This window comes from Dama dama, chromosome 15 (genome assembly GCF_033118175.1).
Source record: "Dama dama isolate Ldn47 chromosome 15, ASM3311817v1, whole genome shotgun sequence".
Lineage (NCBI taxonomy): Eukaryota > Metazoa > Chordata > Mammalia > Artiodactyla > Cervidae > Dama > Dama dama.
The window spans coordinates 89,979,765-89,999,536 of NC_083695.1; the positions used below are offsets into that span (position 1 = coordinate 89,979,765).

The window sequence follows — 19,772 nt, forward strand, 5'->3', positions numbered from 1 at the left end:
TGGCTCTTAAAATTTCCCAACATATGACCTGTTCCAGGGTCTGAGCCATATGGGTCCCTCAGCCTAACAGAAGGGCGGCTTCCCCTCCAGGCCCGCTAAACTTCACATTGGCTAATACAAAAGGGGACTGGTTTCCTCTGAAAGAAGCATGGCCCAGTTCATTCATATTTTTTTGACTTGACCCCTAAAAGCAATTCCTGCCCACAGCAAGCCCTCTCACCCCTGCGCCTGAGGCCTGCTCACCTGTGATGGCCCGGCGGATCTCGGTGGCGGCTGCCTCCCGCATCTCCAGTGAGGCTTGCTCACTATACCAGGCTGTGTGGGGAGTACAGATGAGATTCGGTGCATCTTTCAAGGGACCCTGAGCAAAGCTGGGTGAACGTACAAAAACACAGGAAATAAGATGAGTGCACATCACTCCCTGTCCGACTGGTCAAAAGGGAGCTTTTTGGCCGTGGGGGATCTTAGCTAATGCAGATAAAACAGGGATTCTGCAGTCTGTTTTCTAGGGGTTTGGGACTTCCAGAACACACTCCTACAACTGCTTTGTAATTACACTGTCAGGAGTACTTGGGAAGAGGAAACTGCTACGGAGGACTGGCCGGCCTGCCTCTCAGCAGGACGGTCGGGCTGTGGACACAGCCTGCTCTCCATCACTATTTTTCTGCCTGCCCCCTTTCTGGTGATCTTTGGGGAGAACTTCCAGCCCTTTTACCCTTAGTGAGAATACAGCACAGCCCTTAGAAGAACGGAGTCCTTTAGCCTCCGGTTAAAGCCTCCTCCCCAGGACGTGTCTGGGCAGCTACCCCAAGTTCACAGCGAGGAGTCGGGTGAGGACCTGGGTCCTACAAGTCCCCGTGTGTAAATCCTGAGTTCCAGCTGCAAACATCTCCACAGTCTCCCCAAACCAACCTGAAAGGCTCCGACTCGTGCACATCGAGGGCCGCCCCTCGTATCCTGCCTTCTTTGAGGGCTTGGGCTAAGGCTTTCTCATCCACCAGTCCGCCGCGGGCCGCGTTCACTAGGAAGGCGCCTTGCCTCATCTGGGGGGTGGGAGGGCGGGAGAGAAGCTGGTGAGCAGATGCTGCCCCCTCGGGAGGTGCCGGTACCGAGCTTTCAGGAGGAAAGTGGGGCTGCAGTGGAGGTTGGTGAGTCCACGGACATTTCCCATTTCCCCTTTCATCCTGAGAGAAGTTCTCCAGTGTCTGTCTCCATTTACCTGCTTTATGGTGAAGTCATTGATGAGGTGGTGGTTATGTTCATTGAGATTGCAGTGCAGGGAGACGCAGTCGCTCTGGTACAGTAAGTCCTGCAGGGTATAGACCCTCTGCACGCCCAGGGACCGCTCCGTCCCATCCTGCAAGTAGGGGTCATAAAATAGGACGCTGAATCCAAAGGCCTTGGCTCGAACGGCAACCGCCTGCCCTGTGCGACCTGTGCGGAAAGAGAGCGTCCCGGTGAGTGAGGCCGGTCCCTCCTGCCGCTCCTCGTTGCCAGACTGGGGGGCCTTGCGGGGTGCGCCCCATCTCTGCTGCCTGCGTTATTTCTGGGACCGGGAACCGGGGCTGGCCGTGCCTGCTGGCAGTGGGACCCAAGCAGTGGTGGCTGCTGGAGGAATCGAACACCCAAGGTTTGGCAATGCCACGCCAGCACTTCTTCCTGGGTCACTTGGGCAGAAGCCCGGCCAGCTCCCTGGGTGAGCAATGCAATGCTTATCAACTGGGCTTACTCACAGATGTTGCTTTTTTTCAAAAGTCATTATTATGCACATTTTCAAACATAAACATAAGCAGAGCTAACAACCTAGTGGCCCCCACGTGCCTGTCTCCTGACCACCAGCATCCTCTCCCCTTGTGTTTATCTTTCCCTCCTCGTTTGCTTACGCAGCAGCTTTCTTAAGCTGAGCGTCATCTCCTCATCGCTCTCAGTGTCACACAGGGACTGTTTTATGTAATTACCACTAGGTGTGTTTGCTCATGAAGGGGGTTAAAATGAGACTGATCACTGCACTCTGGCCTGAGTGCTCATCGCCATGGGGAACCGGTCTGGTGGGGCTGAGAGCTTGTGAGGAGCGCAGGCCGGACCCTCTGGCAAGTCAGCGACATCACCTAACAGGACGCGAAGGCTTCCTTGACTCCCACTGACCCCCCAGGGATGGAGCTTCTTTACTTCCCAGAGCAGTTTTCAGCTTAAACACAAAACGGTGTGAATGACGCTTGAAGGGGCTGACGGTTCGGGGACAGCACAGAAGAGATCCTGGTGGGAAGACCACCGCTCCACTGTGTAGGGGGGTAAGGGGACAGGGAGGCCCCCCCAGAGGGCGGTGGACGGTGGACTGGCTCCCCCTCCAGCGGGACCGTCGTCTCAACGGGCAGCACTGGGAACAGCGGCCGTGCTTTGGAGGCGAAGCTTTCTGAAGGCCCTTCAAGAGGGACAGCCGCAGGGGTCACCAGGATACCCCCATGTCAGCCCTCCCCAGGGTCACCACTTACGCTGAAGCAGGAACTACAGCCACACGCGGCAGAGGAGCTGGCGTGACAGGCCGGGAAGAACAAGGGTGACGTAAAGACTCTCCCCTGATGAACCTGATGCACGGACACCGACCCACCACGCGGCTGCCGGGAGCTCACACCCAACCCTGCTTCATGGATCCTCGGCCGCCACCCCCCGACCCCGCCCCGCGTCCTGACGCTTTAAGGGGAGATGGGGTCTGGGTGGCGGCTCCAGGGGCTGAGGGTCACGGCCAGTTTCACCGTTACGTCTCACGGCTCTGCTGCTCGCAAATTCACAGACCCTCATCTTTCCACCAGGGGGTTTTCCTGACTAAACTGTACAATACCTGGTGATGAATTCTCTGACTGACTTGGTCAAAACCCAGTCTCAGAGAGAGCCCAACTGTCTTGGCCTTAGTGTGCACGTGTACACACACATACACGTTGTCACCGACGGCAGGCTTTCCCTCAGACGTTCATGCTCGTCCCCAACCTGGAGGCTGGCCTTGAGCACTGTCCTCAGGCCAGCCCGGGCCGGGGTCAAGCTCGGGACAGCCCGTCCAGGCCCCCACGTGGTGGCATGAACTGGGTTTGGCGGCACCCACTCCACACTCGGGGGGCCTGCTGCCGCAGCTGGGCAGAGTCTTAGGCAAGTGGGTGCTTCCAGCTCCGGACGGCGGGCAGCAGGGGGGCGAGGCTGCCCATGACCAAGCCCCCTCCTGTCTCGAGTCCGCCTGCAGTTCTGGGAAGCTACAGAGAGACCAGCAGAGTCAGCAGGGAGAAACAGTGTGTATGGGCCACTATGACCGGCAGGGGGGCTTGGTTTACAGCCTGGAGCAGGCGGGCTGGCATCACAAGACTGGCCTTCAGAAGGCTGATGGGGAAGGATACAGTGTGAGAAACAACCCCTCTAAAAACCTGCTGTGATGCCTGGAGTCAGAAGCCATGGAAACAAGTGTTCTTCCACGTGGCCGGGCCACTCACATGGTGAGGCTCTTAATGGTGGCCAGCCAGAGCCCACCCGGGGCCCATTCACCAGCTTGAGAACGCATGATGGTCTAAGAACCAGCTCCAAGACCCACCTCCTAGAGCGGCAGGAAGCCCTGCGGCACCAGCAGAGGGTGCTGCGGCTCAGCGCCAGCATTTCTTAGCCCTTTTCTGTCTTCCACTCAAGAAAAAATGAAGCTGGGCTCTTGTAACAAGTTTACCTCCTGAGACAGTGGTCGATCACCCCTGACACCTGGGCTCTTAGACTGAAGACCCGGGTGCGGGAAAGATGTGCGTTCCTGGAAGATGCTCCCTCTCCCTGTTGAAGCTGGCACCATGGCCATCCCAGGGGTCCTGTTATTCAGACACACACAGCCTTCAGGGCTGAGGGCCAGCTTGGGGGAACCTTCTGGAAGCCAAGCCCTGCAGTCAGGACCGACCCCACGGGCTTCTCATGCCTCCTTTGAGTTCTAAGGGGGAGCTGCTGTGTATCACTCATCCCCAATGTACAGATGGGAAGACTGAGGCAGAGAGAGGTCCAGTCCTGGAAGATCTTTGAGATAGAGTTCTTGACCTTCCCTCCAAGGTCACAGAACCAGAAGGAGCAGGGTTGACGAGCAGCAGCAGCAAGCCAGAGCCCCCTCCTGTTTGACTTGGGCCCCTGTGCTACCTACAGCCAGGCAGTCCGGCTGCTCTCCACCCAGTGTGCCCCCCGCCCCCAGCTTCCCACCCGCTAACCCACCCCAGGCCCGCCCAGAGCGGCCACCTGGGTCTCACGATTCCCCTGGTGAGTCTTCCAAGCTGATGATCTGACCTGGCTGTAAATCCTTCAGAGACTCCTTGCTCCCACCCCCGCCTGGCACCTCCGGGTGCCCAGCCCACTGCCTAGGTTTCCACCTGGGCACCAGCTGCCATGCGTGCCCCTGCCCTTCACCCTCTGCTCCCTGGGGCGGTCAGGGAGCATGGCCCCTCCCTGGGGACGCCCTCCTGCCGCCTCCTCCCTTTCCCCACACCCATTAGGCCCCATCTTCCAGAAGCAGCCCCCATCTTCCCTGGGAGTCAGCTCCTGAGCCAGCCTTGACCGCTGACCTCCGAGCCCAGGCAGCCACGGCCCTCCTCTGGCCCAAGAGGGCCTCCTACAGCTGCGGTGAAGCCTCCCAGAGGGTCCCTGCAGCCGCCCCCCCGGGCGGTGGGCGGGGCGCACGTACCGAAGCCAATGAGGCCCAGCGTCTCCCCGCGGATGCGCGCGGCCCCCGAGGCGACCTCCCGGATCTGCTCGACGCTCTGCACCCGCGTGCCTTCCCGCAGTGCCTGGTACAGCCAGGTGTTCCGCCGGTACAGGTTAAGGATGTGGCAGATGGTCGAGTCCGCCGTCTCCTCCACCGCCGCGGACGGGATGTTGCACACGGCGATCCCTGGGAAAGAGAAGGCCAGGCGCGCGGATCAGAGCCCCGCGTTCCGTGGGGAAGCGCCAGGGCTCCCAGGCCACCCAGGGTGGCAGCATTGGCCAGTGCAAGCCACTCAGTGCGCGTGTCGCCCCCGCGGGTCAGGTTCTCCAAGACGACACAGACCCTCTGGCTCTGAGGCCCAGGGGTCTCCAGCCGAACGGCCATCCCAGGAGGATTGCTGTCCAGGGCCTGGCTCACCACCTCCCGCCCACCCAGTGCTTCCAGACCCACCTCTCTGCGAAGTGAGCAGCAGGCCAGCTCTGACCACCCCCCACGTCCAGTGCCACGAAGCCAGCACTGAGGGCCCGCTCCTGACAGGCTGCGGGGCCTGGAGACCCAGAGAGGTTCCTTGCCACGCACGAACTCCTAGATCCTGCTCTCGAGGTGAGGCTGGGATCATGGAGACTGGCCTTTTGTTAAAAATTGTGCTCTAAGAGTCTAAAGTCACGAATGTTTTATTACTTGTTTTTTTTAAAAAAGGCAAAACGGAAAGGAACACCTTCAAGGCCCGTGGGCTGGATCTGTGGTCCAGCCCCACCTTTGTCCTGTGGGCCCCAACCCCGTCCCACTCGGGCAGAAAGACCAAGCGACAGGTGCCCACCGGCTTTTCAAAGCGTTGCAGGGCAGAGAGCCACGGCGGAAGACTGAGCCCTCCGGTCTGCGTGAGGCGCAGACGAAGGCCAGGGTCTGCCAGCACTGGGGGGCCTTCGGGGAGGCCTACCCCAGGTCTCAGGCGGGAAGGGCCTGGGCACTGACCTTCCTCACTGGCGGGAGAAGGAGAGGTCAGGTGGGGGAGGGACAGCCCCTCCAGCTGCCCAGCAGGCCTGCGACGACCCCCCGACCCCGTCCCAACAAAGGCCAGAGGCGGCCTCTTAAGCAGCTTTCCAGGAGGGACGCAGGTGTCCAAACGGCCCAGCATGGCCTGGCTGCAAAGGTCCGCCCTGAATCCCAGGCGCAGGAACCCGGGAAACACCAGGGCTACGGCACTGGGCCCCTGCCCGCCTCTGTCTCCCTGGTCAGGGGTGGGGGTACAGGGCACCTGCAGCTGTCCTGCAGAAACAGGACGCGGGACCCACTCTGCGGAGCACCCCCTTCTGTGTCATCACCCCGAGAGGGCTGCCCCGAGCTCCAGGGTCTCGGTGACCCCCCAGGAGGAGCTGCTTTTGCTCTTTGCTCTCACCTGCTGACCTGGGCCAGACCGGACGCCAGATCAGCGAGCTTGCCAGAAAGGCTCAGAGGGACGGTGCGCGGTCTGGGCCCGGGCTCTCGCCAGCCGCTGTCTGCCTCATCCTGCTCCTTCCCGGACCCTGGGGCGACACGCCCACTATCTGCCCCAGCCCTAGGGCGCACTCGAGGGGAGCTGCCCTCCTGGGAACACACGCCAGGAACCCGGGGCATCGTCTGGAGGGGCAGACCTGGGCCACCTGCTCTTCTGTCCTCCTTACAGGTCAGCTGACCGAACAAGTGGCGAAGGGCACGTGGAGACAAAGCCTGGCTGGATGGAGGCCCGGGCTCCTTCTGCAGATTCCACATTTGAAAACGCCCCCTTTCCAACAGCCCAGCAGATGTCCCTGAAGCCGCGCTCTTATCAGATCGAAGAGGGGTCAGTGAAAAGGCCTCCACGGACAGGCAGTTTACATCCTCCAACCCAACATCACTGGCCCCTGGCTGGCCTCTGCGGTGGGGGTGGGGTAAGGGCCACGGAGCCCCACTCGAGCGTAGCCCCTGCGACTGGCAGGCGCCGCCCCCATCCAGCCCACCCCCACCCCAGAGGGACGGCCGGGTCCCGGCAAGGAAGCCCGATGGCACACACGTGCGGGTTGCCGCGCCACGAAGGGCCACGCTGTCGAGACGGGAGGAGGGGGCGCAGGGAAGGGTGCAGAACCCTCGCGGAGTTGGGCCCCACTTTCTCAGTCGCTGCTCAAACTTGGGATCTCAGCTCCATCCAGAGCACAAAGAACGTTTGTTTTCAAACAAAAACATTCTTCTGGCACCAGGGGAAAATGGAAAATTTTAGTTTACATTAGACATGCTTCTGGAGGCTCAAGTCCTCCCCAAGCTTCTCTGTGGCGACAAAGAGGAGCTGAGAGTGACTCAGGGCGGACGTGGGAGCCCCCTCGGCCAGACCCCTGTCGTGACCTTTCTCCCCTGTCAAGTGAACCCCAGGGAAGAGGGTTGAGATGCTGGAGACTTGCCAGGGGGCACCCAGAAAAAACCAAGATCGATCTTCTGAGCCACCTGCCACGAGACACCCCACTCGGGATGGGGGAGGGGAGGAACAGAGCCTGTGGGGCAGGGACCACCTCCTGCTTTTTCCTCGGGGGTCACCTGGGCGGCAAGTCCAACCTCCTGGGGCCCAAACTCCCAGACCACCTGCCAGGTCGCACAACAGGCCGGTGCCCTCATGAAGAATCAAATCAGACTCAGCACCACTCAGAACAGGCGCCCCTGGGGCCAGGTTTCCCGCTTCCTGCTCGTGCCCATAAAACTCCTCCTGCAGCTTAGGAACTGGGTGCGGCCCCGATGCACGCAGGGGAACTCACCGCTGGAACTAACCCGAGCCTGGGGCCTCATCGGGGAGCTGCAGCCCACTGGGCGCGCCCAGGTGAAGAGGCAGCCGGTGGGTGTCAGCGGGCTGCGGCCAGAGCCATCAGGTCCCATGTGTGTAGGTGGTCACATGCAGGTGTGACGCTGAGCTGACCGAGCCAGGCACCGCGTGTACCCTCCTGCCTGTTGCTGCAGCAGGCAGGGGCTCAGAGGCCTGGGTTCCTGGCCACTGCGGGGTTCCCGGCCACTGGGAGGTCCCTGCCTCAGCCTCATGGTCACAGAGCACCAGGCAGATCACAGCCTGCATGCTAGGTGCCGGGCTGACATGCTTCAAGACAGCAAGGACGCTGACTTCAGAAGGGCTTGTCCAGCAGGACCTTCCCGGCTCCTCCAGAGAACCCCGGGGACCCCTGTGGTCAAAGCTTGGGCCCCTTGGTGGCGGTGATGATGATGGCGGTGGAGGTGATGGAATTGCAGCTGAGCTATTTCAAATCCTAAAAGATGATGCTGTTCAGAATGCTGCACTCAATGTGCCAGCAAATCTGGAGACCTCAGCAGTGGCCACAGGACCTGAAAAGGTCAGTTTTCATTCCAATCCCAAAGAAGGGCAATGCTAAAGAATGTTCAAACTGGGCCCCTGAATCTCTGCCAATGCTCCAACATGCTTAGCGCCCACATCAGGTGCCAGGCCACCATGCCAATGCCCTCCCTCGGGGAGTGTGCAGCCAGCGGACTGGAAAGCAGCCGGGAGCCCCGCCTTCAGGTGCCCATCTGCTGCGTGGGCAGGGGGACGCTGGGCAGTGGTCCCCCTGCACTGCCCTGACCCGGGAAGGTTCCCGTGCAGACAGCCGCCCTGGGGAGATGGCTCCACCCCAGGACTGGAGGAGACCCAGAAAAGGGCGCCCCCAACCCCAGGAACACCAAGCTGTGCGCCCAGCGAGAGTAACCTCAGGTTGGTGGGTCCTGGCCGGCGGGCACAGGGCTGTGGCCGCTCACACAGTCCCCTCTGCCGGGAAGGCTTGTGGCTTTGTTTGGCTCACGTCCTTCCCGAGTGAGACAACCTAGCACAGGCCCCAGGCCCCAGGCCCCTCGATGGGGCCTCTGACCCCAGCAGAGAGCCGTCTCAGTTCTGGCCTCGTCTGCTCCAGTGGGCACTCGGCAGGCACCGCCGGGCACTTACCGAGTTCACCCGCAGCCTTGATGTCGACGTTGTCGTAGCCGCTGCCTATCCGCACGATCACTCTCAGGGCCTTGAACTTCTCCAGGTCTTCCCTGGTGAGTGTGATGGTGTGATACATCATGGCGCCGACCGCCTCGTTTAAAACCTGTGATGGGGCGAGCAGGGTGCGGGTTGGAGGCCCCCATCACCCTTGAATTCTGGCAGGAAGATGACCAGCAAGGATGCGGCCTGGGTGTCCACAGCATCCCCCCCCTAGGGGAGAGGGCCCTGGTGGGGCTCTGGGGGCCTGCTAATGACGCTGAGTGATGCCAGGGAATGGGTGCAGGGGGCATGCTTAGGGAGGCGGTGTGAAGGACGGGCCAGCAGAAACCAGTGTGGAAAGAAGGGGAACTGACAGGAGTGTTTGCTGAGTGCCAGCTGCTGCCACCTGATCTGGGGGGGGGGGGGGGGGGACCCCAGCTAGGCGGGCAGGATGGGGAGGGGCCCACCTTCTCGTGGATCTCCTGGGTGGACTGTGCGTCGCAGAAGGCCACGGTGGCCAGGTCCTTCAGGATGGGCATCTCCACGGTGCAGTCTCTGCCGTCGAGCAGCGCCACCAGGGGGCGGGGGTGCAGGGGGCCGTTCATGATCTGGGGGCGGATACCTGGGAGGAGGGAGGGGACAGGGTGTGTGTGCCAAGTGGCCGGGGCTCCCCCAGCTGTGGTGGGGGCGGCCAGGGAGGTGCCTCCCTCCTGGGAGGATTCTGGGACCAGCCCAGGAGACAGAGAAGGAACATCTGTGCAGCTTGTTTTGACAGAGGAGCTAAGATGCCCCCATAGGGGACCACACGTGGCCAACTCTACCACCATGTGGAACTGGGTCAAGTCCACACCTGCTGCTGCTACCAGGGACAGCCCGGCTGACCCTAAACCTCCAAGACCCAGAGACCTTCGGGACATCCAGGGGTCTAGCCCACGGCTCCCGAGGTACAGCAGACTTCACTTGGCCCCTCTGCCCTTCTAAACACGTGCGACATGCGCTGAAGTGAAACAAGAGGGGCATGTTCGAGTGCCAGCATCCCGTGGGATGAAGCTGAAGGTCCAATCCTTTGGTCACCTGATGCGGAGAGCCGACTCATTGGAAAAGAGCCTGATGCTGGGAAAGACTGAAGGCAGGAGGAGAAGGGGATGACAGAGGATGAGATGGTTGGATGGCATCACCGACTCGATGGACATGAACCTGAACAAACTCTGGGAGACAGCGGAGGACAGAGGAGCCTGGTGTGCTGCAGTCCATGGGGTTGCAAAGAGTTGGACACAACCGAGTGACTGAACAACATCCTGTAAGTGCTTCCTGGAGGAAACCGTGGGAGACATGCCGCCTGTGCCCATAGACCCTCTCACCTGGCCCAGGTGAGGAGAGGATGCCAGTCTGAGGGGGTGGGGAAGTGTGTGTGTGTGTGTGTATGGGTATGCGTGTGTGTGTGTTGGGGTGTGTGTGTGTGTAGCGGTGTGCGTGTGTGTTGGGGTGTGTGAGGAGGGGATGCCAGTCTGAGAGGGTGGGGAAGTGTGTGTGTGTGTGTGTGTGTGTGTGTGTAGCGGTGTGTGTGTGTGTGTAGCGGTGTGTGTATGTGTGTGTGTAGGGGTGTGTGTGTGTTGGGGTGTGGGGGGTGGCGTGCAGGTGGCCTGCTGGGGACTTGACGAATGAATCTTCCCAAAGGACCATAGTGCAGATTAGCTGCCTAGACCAGCCAGAGCTGTTTTCATGTGCCAATGCTTCCAATGGAGACAAAGGATGCTGGACCCCGCAGCTGGTGAGGGGAGCAGGCCTGCCTGCACGCTGCCTACGCCCACATTCTCCAGGGGCGCCATGCCTCCAACCCAAACAATGGGGGACTGCTCTGCCCTCCGCAGTGGGGGCCCAGCATCAGGGGCACACACACCAGCTCAGGGCAATTCATCCTCTCTCTACGACCAAACCGTTCCCTTCACTGGAAGGTCCTGGATTTTTGGCTTCCATGTTAAATCACCTTCTTGGGCTTCCCTGACAGCTCAGTTGGTAAAGAATCCACCTGCAATGCAGGAGACTCTGGTTCCATTCCTGGGTCAGGGAAGATCCTCTAGAGAAGGGATAGGCTACCCACTCCAGGATTCTTCGGCTTCCCTGGTGGCTCAGCTGGTAAAGGATCTGCCCACAATGCGGGACACCTGAGTTCGATCCCTGGGTTGGGAAGAGCCCCTGGAGAAGGGAAAGGTACCCACTCCTGTGTTCTGGCCTGGAGAATTCCATGGACTGTTTAGTCCATGGGGTTGGAGACAGTCGGACATGACTGAGCAACCTTCACTATGTTAAATCACCATGACCCATCCCTGGGCTTCAGGAGGAACTGCAGCACCAGGTGGACACGACAGGGCCACTCCTGTTTTCTTACCAAATCACAAGTGTGTGTGTGTGTGGGGGGGGGGGTGTGTGTGGTGGTGGGGGGCGCAGGTGGCCTGCCAGGGACTTGACGAATGAATCTTCTCAAAGGACCACAGTGCAAGTCAGCTGGTGTCACAGATTACAAGTCACAAGACAGCTTTCCACACATCTGAGGTTCTCAGATGTTCAGATAAACTGACGATGGCCACTGCACCAGGGCCAGGCTGAGCACAGAGTTTACTTATCCTCTTCAGCACTGGGCTTGCTCAGGCTCCCGAAGGCCGAAGCAGGAGCCACTGATGTGCTCACCCACAGGGCCTCAGCCTCCTGGCGGCCATGAGACGGCCACGGGTGGGGCCTCTCCTCGGCCACCAGGGCTCAGGATCCGGCCGGCCACGTGCCCCTCAGCGATGTGAAGGGTGGGGGAGGGCGGCCCCCCAGCGCCCGAACGACCTGGACGTGTCCCGGACAGCGCTCCCACGCCACAGCTGCAGCCTCGGGGGACAATCGTCTCTTTGAACTCGACCAGACAAAAGCCTTTTGTTCTGGCCTGGGGAGAACAAGCCAGGGTGGCCGGGGGTGGGGGGAGCGGGCCACCTCTGGGCAGTGCTGGGCTGGGGCTCACGAATGATCAAGGTCCCTCCTGGCCCACAAGTGGCAGCCATACCCCTACCGCCTCCTGGGGACATGGACCCCTGAAGTGGGGCGGCCAAGTGAAGCTGAGTTCCCGAGTGGGGACAGGGTCCCCAGCTCTCAACCTGCAGCACTGAGGCCGGCCACCTGTTGGGGGTGTTGGCGCACGTCCCACGAACTTTGCCCAACAGAAAGGTCTGTGAGAGTCGAGGTGCTGTGTGCAGACGGGGAGAACACACCCCAAAGACCAAGAGTGACATCTGCAGACAGGACTCCTGGACACCCCACAGAGGGAGAAGTGGGAGCAGGGATGTCATCGGGTGCCCCACACCTTCTCCTTTCACCCTTGAGACGGCACCTGTCTCCTGTCTGCAGACCAGGAAAAAGAACAAGATGCAAGCTGCTGAAAGTGGGGGGCGGCCGGTGCCAACATGGGGTCCACACCCACCCTGAGAGTGAGATGGCGAGACAAGCAAGCCTGAAAGGACCCATTCTCTTCCTCCAGCTTCTCCCCACCCCCAACACCTCCTACGAAGCCCAAGGTTGGGCTCCTGGAGGACCTCGTGGGCAAACGTGCTCACTTGGCCCAGGCTGTTCCCTCCCACTGGGTGAAGAAACACCCCAACTTCACTCCGGGGTGGGGGGTGCTGTCAGGAGGGTTAACCAGACAACATTTGTAAAGTTCACGATCATGACTAGAGATCCAAGCGGTTAATTAAAAAGTCATCACATGGGAAAATGACAGGGGGCACCAGGCAGGCATCTGGAGAGGCTGAGGGGCCATTGCCGCAACGTGTCCATCCGCAGCATCAGTGCATGCATCCCGTTACCTGGGAAACAAACTCCGGGTTGCCTAGCGATTGCCTCCCTCCCTGACTTGGGTCGTCTTTCTCTTTGGCGAAACCCACCCTTTGCCCTTGTTCAGGCTGGGCATGCAGAACGCACAAAACCCATGGGCTTCCTGAAGCCTGAGGCTCGGATACCGGCTTCAAGCTCTCTATGGTAAGGCAAGAGTCAGAGATGCAAGGGGGAGGCCCCCAGCACTGAGGACAAGATGGCTTATCCAGGTCATTGCCAAGGTCAGCTTCTACAAAGGGGCCGCGCTGGATAGACAATGCTCCTTCAGTTCCAGATGGGACTCATCAAGCCGCATGACTCAGAATCCAGTTAATTTCAAGCCACTGTGCCCAGAACCCACTGTCCCTACAGTCTTGCTGAGGTACCCAAGAAGAACCCAAGAAATGCCTGGAAGATGAAGTTGCAATTAGACTTTACATCTCACCTCACATTAACTGAGACATTTCTCCAGTGCTTCTGGCAACCTGAAACATTTTTAACTGTATGAAATTAAAAGATGCTTACTCCTTGGAAGGAAAGTTATGACCAATCTAGACAGCATATTAAAAAGCAGACATGTTACTTTGCCAACAAAGGTCCATCTAGTCAAGGCTATGGTTTTTCCAGTAGTCATGTATGGATGTGAGAGCTGGACTGTAAAGAAAGCTGAGCGCCAAAGAATTGATGCTCTTGAACTGTGGTGTTGAAGAAGACCCTTGAGAGTCCCTTGGACTGCAAGGAGATCCAACCCATCCATCCTAAAGGAAATGAGCCCTGAATATTCATTGGAAGGACTGATGCTGAAGCTGAAACTCCAATACTTTGGCCACCTGATGCGAAGAACTGACTCATCTGAAAAGACCCTGATGCTGGGAGAGAGTGAAGATGGGAGGAGAAGGGGATGACAGAGGATGAGATGGTTGGATGGCATCACCAACTCAATGGACATGACTTCTGTGGAAAATGGGGTACCGACTCGGGCTGGCTCAGAGGCTGGAGGGAGGAAGGAGCCCTATTCCTGCTACCGTCAGGGGAACTGAGGGGAGAAATGCAAGGCACAATGTTTAATGAGAAGTCAATAAAGACAGGCTTGTGATTTAAAATCAAAATGGGCTGCCAACTAAGATTCACTGCTGAAACCCCACAAATTCCAAGACTGACAGGAATCATTCAGTGTTGATCTTATCCCTACTTTATAGCCAAGGAGATGAGCTAAGGGAATGACAAGGGGCGCTTCACATGGCACCAAAGAACCAGCAGAGGCCAAGAAGCACCTGAAGATGAGGATCAGAGGGTCCTGACAGCCCTCAAATTAGACTGACCATTGCCCTTCTCCAGTCTCCCTTCCCGTTGATGAACTCACTCCACCCATTTCAGAATAATTCCAGCTGCACCTGGACACACCTCGGAAAGCGTATCAGTGCACTTTCAACAGCTCGTCCAGCATTAAGACTGCAGGGCAGAGAGAGCTCAGCCGACTCCCCTGGTGTCAATTACTTGCTGGTTTCAGGCTTGCTTCCTCACAAGCAGGGACGCAGCGCCGCAGCTCGAGGCTGCCTCTGACGTCCGCCCCTGGGCCTGGTGTTGCTTCGAGCTGCAGCTGCACACAAATGATTGTGCAATTAGACACACTTAGTGGAAAACAAAGATCACACCAGGCTGAGTTGCCGGAGGTTTGTTAAGAGTGACCAGCGGTCCAGTGAATGCCGAGTTCAAAGGACTCTGTGAATTCCAAGGTGGAAAGGGGAGGGCCCCAGGGAGACTTCGGTAAACTTCGGGCCCCCAGCCTTGATGCCACCTTATCTGGATAACAGCACCAGCTCCTTCCCCCAGGCGACAGGTTGATGGGGCTGCAGTTGAAGAAACGGGAAGACGTGCTCATGCCATACAGAGTGGCCCTGTGGTGCATTTCCTGGCCTTTCTGGACACCAGGTGAGTTCAGTGGACATCCTTTCTACAGGACCGGGCATCATTTTCTAAAGGTTGGCTTCTGTCGCTTGCAACTCAAGAACCAAACTGTCTGAGATGTGATTGTGCAGCTTTCGGATTTTAGTTGAGCAATTTTACCCTAAAGATAGTGGCTGTAATAATCGTGTTTGACCCAGCAGGCAGAGAGGCCTCTTTTAACAATGGACCAGATTTTAGGACGTGTTCCCACACCGAAGCAACCTCAGAGGCCCCAAAGCCAGGCTGGCCAGGATAACGGATGACGATCACGGTGTGTGGACGGCCACACCTCTGCAGGGTCACCTCTCTGCTCACGGACGGGGTTGGGCAGGTACATCGAGGCTGCCGTTTGAGGCCCCACAGGACACACAGGTGGGGCTGGGACCCCTGAGGGAAGAGGACCTGCCAGGCATGCCAAGCCCATCCTAAGGTCTTCCCTGCTGCCTGGGATTCTCCGCGCAGTACCCCTGGTCTTGACAGCTGACACCTGAGCAAGCACCTGGAGAAGCTAGCCGACGGAGACCTGTGCGGGGCCGTGGAAAGACCCGAGACAGAACCCACTGCTCTGCCCGACTCATCAAGAGGATGGGGAGATGATCAACCAGCTGGTTATCGGCTCCCAGGACCTACCTCGGTCCCGGAAGGTAGAAGGCAGCTCCTATCCTCAAGTGCAAGTGGCCCTGGGGAGAACGGGGAGAGGTGGCCATGCAGAGCCCAGAGGCCTGCAGCGGGCGGGGAGGGACACGTCAGGCCCACACCTGCAGCCCTCTAGCCCAGACCAATTTGCAAGGATCTGATCGCGTCTCCCCTCCATCCCCTTAAATGCAGCTGCTCCCCAATTAAAAGGCCACTTCCTGCAACCCAGCACAGCCCAATCCTTCTTGGCTGGGCTCATCAGTTCTGAACCCCAGAAGGCCAGACCCAGAATCAGATCCCAGGTCTGACAAGCAGCATGTTTCACAGGCCAGCATTTCCATGACCCGGAGGTGCAGCTCCTGACTCATGGGACCAAGCAGGAACCAGATGCTGACCCTGGGACAGAAACGAGCCCTTATCCGAGATTCGGCTTTCAACTTGGAAACGTGGCTATGTTGAGGGGTCTACTTGTCTACCCGCGGCCTGGGGCAGCAGACTCCTCCTACCTGGGGAAGAAGGCTGTGGAGCCTCGTGGGGGGTGGGCCTCCCTTGCTTTGTAAACATGTTTATCCACGTTACGAAAGCTGTTCTACACTGTTAACAACAAATGTTCTTCAGTTGGCTGGAGCTTACTCAGAAAGCAGATCTGGAAAGTGAGTGAAGGCAGTGACTGTCCCCAACACCCCAAGAAGGTGCCTGCCCTGCAGGAGCACCCCTCGCCTTTCATGGGAGGGACCACGGCCACAGGAGACGGTGAGGGGGGTTCAGAGAGCGGCTGCAAGTCAGAGATTTGCAGAACGATGTGTGTTGCTAAGTGTGGTGCTAATTTAAGGTTAAAAAAGAGTGCGGTTACTTTTGGAAATCTCATCTTTGTTCCCACACTGCTATCTGCCTTTTCATTTAGTAAAAGTGCTTTTCTCTGAGGTGTCCCTGGGCAGCTCTCCCAGGCCCAGGAAGCCGCATCCGCTTTCTCCGGGCCTGTCTGAGATGCGGCCAGGCTGCAGTTTGATTTTGAAAACTTGGTCAAGTGCAGACATGCTCTCCCAGCACGGTGGAGAACCCAGTTTTTCTTTGGCGGCCTTGTTTTTCACTGCAACACCACCCGCTCCAGCACTCAGCCTCCATCCTGCGCCCTACCTGGCCCAAGTGGCAGTGAGCCCTTTCTCACTGGCCCGGGATCCCGAGCAGGAATGTCCTGGGATGGAGGCGATGACCAAGGAACGGTGCACCTACAGCTTGAGGGCTGAGAGCAATTTTGGGACCTGCTCGAACCACAGTGGCAGAAGCAAAGGGCAGTTACTGGAGTGGACACTGGTCCACAGGCTTCCGGCTGCCCTCGCCAAAGTGGACCTTCAGATCCAATCCATCCCCGCTCCTTCCCGATTCCTCACCTCCAAGCTCTGCCATGTGAGAGCCTGGCCTGGTTCTCGGGACCCAGTGAGGATGCAGGCATGGATGCTTTCCTCAGGGAACTCTACATGCACAGAGAATCTGAATTATAGGAGAAATAGCTTTCTTCAAGATACTTCAAAATCCAGAACAGGGGGGCATTCCCTGGCAGTCCAGTGGCTAGGACTCTGCAATTCCACTGCCGGGAGAGGACCCAGTGTTCAATCCCAGGTCGGGGAACCAAGATGTCACAAGCCATGTGGCACAGCCAAAAAATAAAATAAGAATGAAAACAAAATCAGAAACATGAAATCAGTTTCAATCTGGGTCTAGATGTGGAAGTCCAGTCTTCTAATACAGGGCAAGCAAAATTGGAACATATTGCAATTCGATGCAGGCTGGAGCTGAATGGCCGTGTGCTCAGGGCTGAAGGAGAGGAAAGCAGACCTGGACAACAAATGCAGATACACAACCACTGTGCTCACGGCAGGCATGGCTAATCAGTCCCAGCAGTCTTGGTCTCAGACTCCCTGCTGACCCCCGTGGGCCTCCCTGCAAGGCTAGCTGACATCTGCGGCCATGCCAAGTGCACCCAGTCCCCCCCTGTTGGATTGGGTTAGGAAAGTGAAGGTCAGTGTTCTACACGTGACACCACCACTGTGAGTGTGGAAAGAAGCAGGGAGACGTAGGGAGGCCCCAGGGGAAGGATGCAAAGGCCTCCCAGCGAGGCAAAGCCCTCCACAGTCACTCTGGGATGGGCCTCTGTTCTGCTGGGGGCAGGGCTCTGCGGCAGGTGCCTGGGTTTGCACCCAACTCCTTGCAGCAGGACCTCAGCTGTGACTGGTACTGTTCCCGGTGGCCTCTGACACCCGCCCCATCCCAGGGTAACTCTGTCGCTCCCCCTCAATCCCAAGACGGGGAGTCCACTTCCCCACTCCCGGGAAGTGGGTTGGCCTTGAACTTCAGTCTGAATCCCCTGGAGTGACAGAGGGGCTGCTGCACCGATTCCAAGCTGGGCCTCTGGGGTGGGCGCCATGCCTTCCAAATTCACAGTGAAACAGACCAGCCATGAGCTGGGAAGCACTGGGAGGCAGGACCACAGGTCCAGGGTCCAGCCATCCAGGCTGAGGAGGGGAGGGGTGCCCAGGCCATCCACCTCCGGCAGAGCCCCGCTGCCTGCAAGCCAGAAGTTCTGGGGCAATCGGCCACCCAGAGACAGCAAACCGACGTGTTCAGCAAGACAAGACCAAGGCGGAGAGAGACCACGTGTCCTCTGACTGGCAGGGACCCATTGCCAGTGCGGCAGGAACCCCGGGAGGCCATCCCCAGGCCAGATCAAGGCAAGAGATCTTGTGGAGGATGGACTTCCCCAGGTTAGGCGCCCCAGGATCAAGCTGGGGGGTGGTTTGGTGATGGGACTGGTTCACCAACACGGGCACCCCTGTCAGGGAGTGGCTCCCCCAGTGATGGGCGAGGCTGGCCCCACAGCTCTCACCAGGGCCCGTCTGCAAGGCCTGGCCAATGGCAGGCTTCAGGATTCTGGGGTGGCCTTTTGAAATCAGAGTGGGGGCTGAAAACATCTGGTGGCTCAGATAGTAAAGAGTCTGCCTATAGTGCAGGAGACCCGGGTTCAATCCCTGGGTCGGGAAGATCCCCTGGAGAAGGGAACGGCAACCCGCTGCAGTATTCTTGCCTGGAAAATCCCATGGATGGAGGAGCCTGGCGGGCTACAGTCCCCAGGGTTGCAAAGAGTCGGACACGACCGAGCGACTTCACTTTCTTCTTTCTTTCTTTCGAAAACAGAGTGGGTTGCCGTTTCCTTCTCCAGGGGATCTTCCCAACACAGGGACTGAACCCCTGTGTCCTGCATTGCAGGTGGATTTTTTATCGACTGAGCCACCAGGGAACACCCTGGGAAACCAGAGAATCCGTGTAGATTGGGAGTTTGGGATGGACATGCACACAAGGTTATGTTTTAAGGTAACCAACAAGGACCTGCTGAAAAGCATGGGGAACTCTGCTCGATATTGTGTAATAAGCTGAATGGGAAAAGAACTTGAAAAAGAATAGGTACATGGGTATGTATAACTGAACCATGGGTATGTACCCCTGAAACTAACACAACATTGTTAATCAACTGTATTCCAACATGAACTAGCTTTATTTGTGATACTTTACTGGGGTGGTCGGGCACAGAACCCAAGTCATCTCTGAAGCATCCCTGCGTGGACACTGCCCACAGGTTGCCCTGGGATGAGCAGTACCATCGGGCAGGCAGGAAGCCCAGTGGTTACTGCACACACAGCCTTTTCCTGAAAGACCAACAGCAACCTGGATGCCACTTGGTCTTCCAAAGTCAGGTTCCTCTACGCAACTGTGAATACACTATAGTAACCAGCACCCTGGCTTTGGAAAAGCCACAAGCATGGGGAATCTGGCCCTCCGAGTCCTCAGGAGCGGCGCTGTTGGGGGTGAACCGCACTAAGGGGCTCCCCAGAAGGCTGAGAGTGCTCCATGATGCGGGGGGGAGCTGGTTTGCAGACACTCCTCAGTCCTGATTTTAGTGACCTCTATAAAGGTAGCTGTAGGCTCGGTCCAGATGGCTACAGAGTGGCCCTATAAGTAGATTAGCTTCTTAAATAAAACATGGATCTTAACGAGTCATGGCCTCCGAGTGAGACGCTCTCAGGCCATCTCGCCTTAGCTCAGGTTAACAGCTGGACAGAGAGCTGGTGAGCTGGAGGCTCACGGGCTCTCCAGGGCCTCCGCCACTGCCCACACCCCACCCAAGGCTCACTGGGCAGACACGCGAACCCAGGGTGCACACAAGGGTAGCTTCTGGAAGCAGAGGTCTAGACTTGTGGGAAGCACACCATCTAGTTTAAAAAACAGTACAACCTGGGACTTCCCTGGGGGTGCAGTGGTTAAGAACCTACCTTGCAGGGGACATGGGTTCGATCCCTGGTCAGGGAACTAAGATCCCACATGCCACGGAGCAGCCAAGCCCGCGCGCCCTGACTGCCAAAGCCCACACACTCGGGAGTCCGTGTGCCATAATCAAAGGTCCCACGGGACGCAACGAGGTCCGGCGTGCCATGACTGAGACCCAATGCAGCCAGCTTCTGCACCTCCAGAAAGACCAGCACCGCTGGCGCTTTAAGTGACCCCTTACAGCCACCCGGGTGAACCGTCCTGGCAGCCTGAACTGTGCAGCGTCCACACCACACCGGGGAACTGTAGCTGAGAAAAAGAAGTGACAGACACTTCCGCTTTGCC

At 58.3% G+C, this 19,772-nt stretch overlaps 1 protein-coding gene across 9 annotated transcripts in view; it reads right to left on the reverse strand.

Annotated features, from left to right (window-relative positions):
- The window catches only part of CTBP2 (C-terminal binding protein 2), a 169,583-nt gene that overhangs the window by 3,200 nt on the left and 146,611 nt on the right, over positions 1-19,772 (reverse strand). For all 9 annotated transcript variants that reach the window (XM_061162883.1, XM_061162885.1, XM_061162886.1 and 6 more), the window contains 6 exons: positions 9,143-9,297; positions 8,655-8,799; positions 4,688-4,894; positions 1,220-1,434; positions 913-1,043; positions 244-371 (listed from right to left, as the gene is read on the reverse strand). In XM_061162883.1, the coding sequence (XP_061018866.1) occupies positions 244-371; positions 913-1,043; positions 1,220-1,434; positions 4,688-4,894; positions 8,655-8,799; positions 9,143-9,297 (981 nt within the window). The remainder of the gene's footprint in view (positions 1-243; positions 372-912; positions 1,044-1,219; positions 1,435-4,687; positions 4,895-8,654; positions 8,800-9,142; positions 9,298-19,772) is intronic.